Genomic DNA, 8,710 nt, shown 5'->3' on the forward strand with positions numbered 1-8,710 from the left:
ATTAGTCCATACTTTGCACATCATGACTTTTCTACCAGACATAGATGAGGTTCCAATATGGACCCTATTGGTTCACTCTTTTGGGTACCTCCCACACAAAATTTTGCTTAAGTGCAGTTTAAGGCCTGCTCTCGAATCGCTTTGATTTTTGTTGCAGCCAATTGTATTCACTACCCCCATTACGACGATATAATTTTTTTCAGGAGCAAGTCCATATATCCTCAGAAATCAGCACGAAAACTGCAAACAACCCATATAATACCATGTGTCGTAGTTGGAGCGCACGATAACTCTCGAACGGATCAACATATTTGGTTAAAATGTTGGGTCTTTCAATACTTTGTCCAAACTTAGTTTTAATTCGAAGATAGACCATATCGGTCCACTCCTTCCGGTACCTCCCCCACAAAGGTTCAAAATTTTTCGGCAAGATTGTGGGCATGATAACTCTAGGAGGGAATAACCGAATTGAGCCAAACTTTGCTATTGGTAATATTACTTTCAGGCATAGATCGAGTTCTAATATGGACTACATCGGTCCACTCATTTGAGTACCTCCCACACAAAATTTGGAAAAAGTATAGTTTAACAACTCCTCTCTGATCTTATTAAATTGTGACGCAGCAGGTTGCACTTGCGGCCCCTCTTACGACGTTGTAATTTTTTCGTGGGAAAGTCCATACTTCCTGAGATAATGACCCAAAAAGGTCCAGAAAATCCTACCGGCACCACCTAAACTGGCTAATGTGTAAAATAACCCTTTAAGAGAGAAATCGATTTAGCTCAAAGTTTGAGCCTCAAACTTTGTAAATTGAAAAGTAAAATTGTAATATATTTAAATTCAGAAAATTAAGTACAACATATTTAATTATATAGTCTGTAAGGAAAATATCCATACCCCCATTATTATAAGTCTTCTTTTGTTATAGTTTGAATTTACCGAACAGATTTATAGCGTTCCGGTAAACTCAAAGTTAAAAGTGATGATTGAATTGCACGGAGGAGCTTCTTTGCATTAACTTTCATTGTAAAAATTATATATTTAATGCCTCCAAATTGGTTTATTTTGCGTTTTCAAATCCATCAGATAGTAAAAGAACACATTTAATAATGGCCCATAGACTAATAAAGAAAAAAAAATATTTCCTACAGATTTGTATTAGGTCCGAATATGTACTACATCGGATCACTCCTATGGGTACACCCTACCCAAAGTTTGGAAAAAATTCACTCGTCTTTCATCATTCTGAATTTTGTTGCAACATGTAGTTTTTTGCGGCCCTTTCCATCCTGGAAAATTTTCCCAACAGCTAAAACACCAACAGAAGTATTGTGTTAACTTTTTTTCTTCGGGTACGTGGCTGAGGGTATATCTCTGTCGGCTCAGCTGACTGATACTTTCTTACTTGTTTCTCCAAATTTCAGTATTCCAGCTTTATCCGTTCACCAAAATTCAAATTGTACCAAATTTAGTACCATTTAGTACTTTTCGCACCCATATATATGATTTTCCAAAACTACCTCCATATCTCAAACCTACACTCCAACAGTAATCTTAATTCCAAAGTTTAGGATTCCAGTCGTTCATCCAAATCGAATTTGTACCAAATTTAGTACAATTTAGTACTTTTCGTACACATTCTCAAAACCACCTCTTATACCAGCCCTACTTTCCTTTTTTGATCCTCATTTCAAATTTGAAGATTCCAGCTCTATCCGTTCACATAATACAAAATAGTACCAAGTTTAGTACATTTTAGTACTTTTCTTACACTTCTATTTCGAATTTCTAAAAACCCTGTGGTACATATATGCTACACTCTATTAGTGACTCTCGTTCCAAATTTCAGAATTCTAGCTCTTCGGTAGGGTACCATATTTAGAACCTTTCGTACCGTTCTAGTTCGAATTTCCAAAAACCAAGTCTTATCTGACACCTACGGACCAAGACTGACCCTCACCCAATATTTCAAGATCCTAGCTTCAGCCGTTTGGTCTGGGCGTTGATGAATCATTAAGTCAGTCAATCACTTTACTCTTTTATTAATATAGATATAGATAAATGAAAATGCAAATACCCGTATTCCCGGGAATTTCAAAAAATTGTTCCGGGAAATCCCGTTCAAAAAATTTCGGGAATATGCGGCCCGGACGTTTGACTCCAATCGCTTTAAAAATCCATAAATTAATACACGGTTTTTGAATTATGTGAGTTGTGCTGTACTTATCTAATTCAAAAACCGTGCATTCAATGCAAATATGCATTTTTCATTGTAAACAAAATTAAAACTCCCTAAAGTATGCAGTAATAATTTGGTGTAACTAATATCGAATTTCGAAATTTATTTTCCCATTTTGGGAATGGGAAATTTTGCTCCCATTGGCATAGGGCTGTTCGTATGTTCGTATAAATTAAGTTGGCTGTTCTCAAGTTGAAAAATGTTAAAGCTTTAACAAACCAGCTGATGTCATACATGTGAAAAACATATGATGTAATATAGCCATAACACATTCTGAAGTCCTTCTGTAGTGCGATTCTCTAACTCATTTTTTAAGTTATCGACAAATGTCGGTAAAATTAAAATGCAAAATTATGAATGAAAAGTTCAAATAATAGTTGAGAACACTGTTGCTGTCGGTAGAACTTTACAACTACTTTCTTTTTGTCGCTAAATTACCGAAAAATATCGTTAATTACCGAATTTATAAGCAGTTTAATTTTATAGATATTTGTCGGTAACTCAAAAAATGAGTTAGAGAATCGCACTACAGAAGGACTTCAGAATGTGTTATGGCTATTGTATGACAGAAAGTTTTATTTGCGCCCGAAATCAGTTTAATTAAAACACGAAAGTTGTTCGATTAAAAATTCACAATTGATTATTTGATTTGTTTGCCGGTCATAGATCAACTGACTATTTCTTATTAATTATCCCTTCTTGTTGGGCCACACACAAAAGGGAACAGAACGACATATGAAACATAAAACATTAGAAGTAAAACGATCAAAACAAAACAAGTAAGAAGGGCTACATCAGTTTTGAATTGTATGCAAAAGCATACAAGAAGAACTGCATTTAGCAACAGTGTTGTTGTTGCCCTTCAAACACAGATCGAACGATGAAGACGAATAACACACAAATGCCTAAACCAAGTAGGCAATGTTGTTGTTGCTTCTCGCTGAGGCGGACAAAGCACAAAACAACACAAGGAAATGTATTCCAGACAAAAAGTGCCCTAACGTACCTGCGTACGTTAGGGTGGGACGAACAATATGAACATTAAGGTGGGCCGAATACAATGTTAAATTAAATAATTTTAAATTAAATAACAAAATTAAAGACCCATACGATACAAACGACGAACAACAACAATAAGACAAAAACACAAATGTATTCCGCTCCAACATCCTCCGCCCGTTGAAACGTCCAGGTTCAAACATTTATTCTGGTAATGGAGCAACATTGTGGATTGGGTGACAACACGACCTTCTGGCTATAGGTGGTTTTCCTTCGTCGACAAATGTGGAACGATTTCCGGAACACATGATGTATTGGATGAGCAAATTTGCAATGCATCTGGAACGTGGATACAGCTGTACGTCAGTGATACCAACTTTAATGCGTTTATGACGGAATGACGAGACTTCCTGCAACGACGATAGAACGAATGTGACGATTGTTCGGGAACTTGTGTGTGTTTGCGTATGAACTCTATTCCAAGTGGAGCTGCGTGGGCGACATGTTGCAAAGAGTGGCGTTTCATAGGTCGATATATTGGAAACCTGTCGGAGATACAAAAAACAAAAGCGATTATTCGTATACATATTAGAATGTGACACATGCTTATCTATAATGTCCGAAATGACATTGTTTTCAGAACTAGTGCTATTGGAGAAGACAGTCTTGCTGTGTTCTGGAAGATTTACGACGAATGCATCTCTAGTACCAAGCCAATTGGATCCTTCCCCTTGGATAACCGAGTAATTACGAATCAAAAACGGGATTGACGAATCCGGAACACAACAACAACGATATATAACATCAGCGGGATTACTTTTCGTTGGTAAATGTTTCCAAAATACAATTCGAGTTTCTTCTTTGAGTTTTTTGACCCGATTTACAACGAACCAGTTCAAAGTATACGTAATTAATTTGATCCAATGAAGTTCTAGTTTGGAACTAGTCCAAAAGCGCAACGATGAGACGAAATTTTCTATTTTGCATTTTAATTTAATCCACGTTTTGATGAGAGAAGCGACAGCACGACGAATAGAAGATTGCATTTTGCTGGCAGCAACTTTCAACAATCTCAAAATCCAAGGAAATTGTAAATTTCTAGATACGAGCGACAAAATTGATCTTCTTCTAGGATTTGTGACATCGGGCAATTCTAATCGATAAATGAAGACATCTTGCAGAGTTTTCCAAGACACATCCAAGGTTTTGGTGATGTTGTCCGACGTTTTAATGACGATTTCTTCGCCATCATTCAAAATGAGCGACGCATGGCTGCTCTTCCATAAATCCAATTTGACACAATGCAATTTCAAGTTGTGTATTAACTTCTTCCTGTTGAGGGTTAATGTTTCGAAACTATCTGCGACACTTAGTACGTCATCGACATACAAATCTTCTAGTAAGATCTTTGAACCACAAAGATGAGGTGTGTTATCTTTATCTGTAATGAGAAACGAAATACGATTTGCGAAAAATTGGGCGGCCGATAAGCCATTATTAACAATGTTCAATTGGAATACCTTTATATTAGCATTTTTGTTACTTCTCCACAAAACGATTAGAAACATTCTATCTGGTTCTCCAATTCGAAACTGCCGATACATCTTTGATATTTTTGCAGTGAGAGCGTATTTGTTCGAGAGAAACGAAAATAGTGTTGTGATCAAATCCTGATGTATTGTTGGACCGACCATCAATTTATAATTCAACGAATGATTCGACGAAGTGCCATCTGAAGCATCAAATACGACTCGAAGTTTTGTGGAACTACTATTAGGGCTGAGAATACAATGATGAGGTATTATATAAGGCGAATTATCCGACGATTGGTTGTAGGCCGACATGTATCCGAGCGACACATGTTCTTGCATGATTGCTTCATACATCAATTTCAAAATTGAGTCACGTTCAAGTCGTCTTTCGAGCAACAAAAAACGTTTTCGAGCTATATCAAAAGAGTTACCAAGACAGTTGGGTAATTTCTTGAATGGAAGACGAACTTTTACCCTTCCATAAGAATCAAATCGACTATTTTCAATAATGTGATCTTCGATTGCCTTTTCTGCTTCAGTGTATGTTGAAGGAGACTTCGAATACTCTTCAGCTTTCCAGATTTTGTTCAACGAATCATCAGTATTTTGTTCTCCAAGTGTACTTACAGTTAAGTTACACGTCAACGAATTTGAATTGGAACGACTGGGCGACGAACCACCAACTATCCATCCGAAAACTGTATTAGTGACACACGGCAATCCATTTCCCAACGAAATTTTGCCATCTAACATCAAATCGAAAAAGACTTCGGCACTTAGGAGCACGTCGATATGCTGAGGCTTGTAGAACCACGGATCTGCAAGTTCAATGTTTGGCGGAATCTTCCACTGCGAGGTATTGATGGGTTCGCCAGGTTGGCGAGACGATATCGTTTTAGTAACAGCGAAACTGGAGGACCACTCGAACGAACTAAATCTTGATTTTATTGTAGCCTCGACAGAATACTTAATTGAAGTACGAACTTCTCCAATCCCAGATATTTCTTGTGAGTACGGTTTAAATTCTAATTTCAGCCTTTTTGCTGTTTCCTCCGAAATGAAATTTAGTTCGGAACATGAGTCGAGTAAAGCTCTTACCGTCTGAAAGTTACCACAATTGTCCTTCATTAGAATCACTGCAGTCGGAATTATTGCTCTCTTGAATGAACGAGCCACTAACGAAACTGGATTTCCACTGGTTGACGGTTGCGGTGAACTACTATTCAAATTTGAAGTATTGGGTTGTTCTGGGGTACTGAAAATATGCAGAATCGTGTGATGAGCAGAATCACAAACTCTGCATCGAGATTTAGAGGGACACTTCGAGACCATATGCCCTTTTCGAAGGCAGTTAATACAATGTCCACTACGTTTTACGAAGTTAAAACGTTCCGAAACGACGATATTAGAAAACGATGAACAAGTTGAGAGGTTATGTTCACTTGAGTTGCAATATGAACAATTCGAATTCGAGTTGACAAACGTATGAGCCGACCGATTGAATCTAGGAGAGTTATGTTTGTTTGGAGTGACTTTTTCAGGAAATTCAGTTCTTTTTCTATGACTTTCTAAGAATTGACATCGACGACTTAAAAGTTCATAGCACAAATCCCATGAGGGCAACGATTTGAAATCTTGTTTCTCATCATAGTTATATTTAGTTTCATTATCCACTTTTGAAAGCACCAAATGCACTAAAATTGCATTCATGACATCTGCCTCTGATCCGAGCGACAACAACGAACCACGAACAGCAGATACGGTATCAATAAGATGGCGCAACGAAACACTATCACTCTTTTGCATTTGTGGAACATTGAACAACGATTCGATATGTTCTAAGAATATGAGCACTTTATTGTCATATCTTTCTTGAAGTCTTTCTAGGGCTTTTTCGTAATTGTCTTCACACACTTGATATGGTTCCACGACAGCTAAAGCTGGACCTGAGAGACAGTTCAACAAGTAATTGAATTTTTCGATAACACTTATTGTCGGGTTATCATGCACCATATTGTAAAACGCTGTGATAAATCTTTGGTATTCGCAATATTTTCCATCGAAGTTGGGCAACTTAAGTGAAGGCAAACGAGAATTTGAACCACAAGCCATAGAAACATTCATTAAACTATTGTCCACTGCCACTGAGCCACGATTTTTGTTAATCAATTTCAATATTTTGGCTTTTGCAACGATAAATGTTTCTTCTAAATCACTTCTTCCATTGTCATTAGCATTAATAGCTTCGATTTTACTTTGTACATCGCACAATTGTTTAAAATATCCTTCTAATATTTCGAGACGACATTCTAAAATGGTCGAATCCATTTTCGAACCATCTTTTTCTACTTTCTTTTGGATGTTTACAATGTTTTTCTTCACCGAACTACGTTGTAATTTAAGAGAAGCTAGTTCCGAGTTACCAGCACTCTCTTCGACAAATTCAGTACCGTCTTTAGGCATTTTAAATAATTTAAGAGAAACAAACAACTGAGCAACAAGAGAATTTGGCTTCTATTTTCAAATAATAGCGCCAAAAATGTTTGTACAACCACAAATATTTCACTCAAGATGGTGTTTTTCGATGTATTAAATATTGAGCTATTTAGGTTTCCAATATTTTCCACGAAACGAAAATGTCTATGTTTGTGTGTATGTTACGAATTGCGATTACGCAACACCAAAGTTTTTTGAGCAACAAAAATTCCACTTTCTGCTAAAGGATAATAAAAATCCTTTTCAAAAACAATAAATTTAGAACGACGGTAGAAATTAAAATTAATCGAAACCACGATAGGTTATTAAAGCGACGAATTATTTGTTCTGTTGTTACACCGAATGTGCAGAACAACAACAACAACGACGAAAGGCACTGAGACACAATAATTCTTTATTTCACTTTAATTGTTCAATTAATTATTTTAATAATTAATTTACTTTAATTTTATGACTACCGTCCTGTCACGGTCGCCAAAATGTATGACAGAAAGTTTTATTTGCGCCCGAAATCAGTTTAATTAAAACACGAAAGTTGTTCGATTAAAAATTCACAATTGATTATTTGATTTGTTTGCCGGTCATAGATCAACTGACTATTTCTTATTAATTATCCCTTCTTGTTGGGCCACACACAAAAGGGAACAGAACGACATATGAAACATAAAACATTAGAAGTAAAACGATCAAAACAAAACAAGTAAGAAGGGCTACATCAGTTTTGAATTGTATGCAAAAGCATACAAGAAGAACTGCATTTAGCAACAGTGTTGTTGTTGCCCTTCAAACACAGATCGAACGATGAAGACGAATAACACACAAATGCCTAAACCAAGTAGGCAATGTTGTTGTTGCTTCTCGCTGAGGCGGACAAAGCACAAAACAACACAAGGAAATGTATTCCAGACAAAAAGTGCCCTAACGTACCTGCGTACGTTAGGGTGGGACGAACAATATGAACATTAAGGTGGGCCGAATACAATGTTAAATTAAATAATTTTAAATTAAATAACAAAATTAAAGACCCATACGATACAAACGACGAACAACAACAATAAGACAAAAACACAAATGTATTCCGCTCCAACAGCTATATTACATCATATGTTTTTCACATGTATGACATCAGCTGGTTTGTATATTAGTATACCCAGAGTGACAACATAAATGTGAACAAGTAATAGCCCGTTTTCACGGTACGTCGTTCGTCCTCTATTCGTTGTTCGACCCGTAACTACGAATAAATTACTTATTTCCCCACAAAAAATTCTAGGAACGAACGACGATTTTTCTACTTTGTTCGATTATGCCTTGTTCTTACTGACGGTAATTCGCTCTCTATTCGTTGTTCGAGCCTAAATTATGTATTAATTACTTCATTTTCCATACAAAATTCTGAGAGCGAAGAACGATTTTTGTACGTTGTTCAATTTAAATTACTCT

The 8,710-nt window shown here is 36.4% G+C and overlaps 1 protein-coding gene across 3 annotated transcripts; it reads right to left on the reverse strand.

Annotated features, from left to right (window-relative positions):
* Window positions 1-2,857: 2,857 nt before the first annotated feature.
* LOC141401752 (uncharacterized) lies at window positions 2,858-8,348 on the reverse strand. Of its 3 annotated transcripts, none has more exons than XM_073982158.1 (2): window positions 4,760-8,348; window positions 2,858-3,784 (listed from the first exon to the last, which is right to left on the reverse strand). In XM_073982158.1, exons 1-2 carry the CDS (start codon window positions 7,232-7,234, stop codon window positions 3,443-3,445), a joined length of 2,817 nt encoding a protein of 938 aa, XP_073838259.1. In that variant the 5' UTR covers window positions 7,235-8,348; the 3' UTR covers window positions 2,858-3,442. The 3 variants fall into 3 exon arrangements, with proteins under 3 accessions (XP_073838259.1, XP_073838258.1, XP_073838260.1); XM_073982157.1 differs by having other exon boundaries at window positions 3,846-8,348; XM_073982159.1 differs by lacking the exon at window positions 2,858-3,784 and adding an exon at window positions 3,849-4,680.
* Between the last annotated feature and the right edge of the window lie 362 nt (window positions 8,349-8,710).

This window comes from Musca autumnalis, unplaced genomic scaffold (genome assembly GCF_047663935.1).
Source record: "Musca autumnalis isolate F117 unplaced genomic scaffold, ASM4766393v1 scaffold_4, whole genome shotgun sequence".
Classification (NCBI taxonomy): domain Eukaryota; kingdom Metazoa; phylum Arthropoda; class Insecta; order Diptera; family Muscidae; genus Musca; species Musca autumnalis.

Excerpts from the sequence above, each read along its gene's own strand:
- LOC141401752 (XM_073982157.1), bottom strand. The coding sequence starts at position 7,234 with ATGCCTAAAGACGGTACTGAATTTGTCGAAGAGAGTGCTGGTAACTCG. Across the intron at positions 3,785-3,845 it reads ATTTCGGACATTATAGATAA|GTTTCCAATATATCGACCTA; the intron begins GCATGTGTCACA and ends TATCTCCGACAG.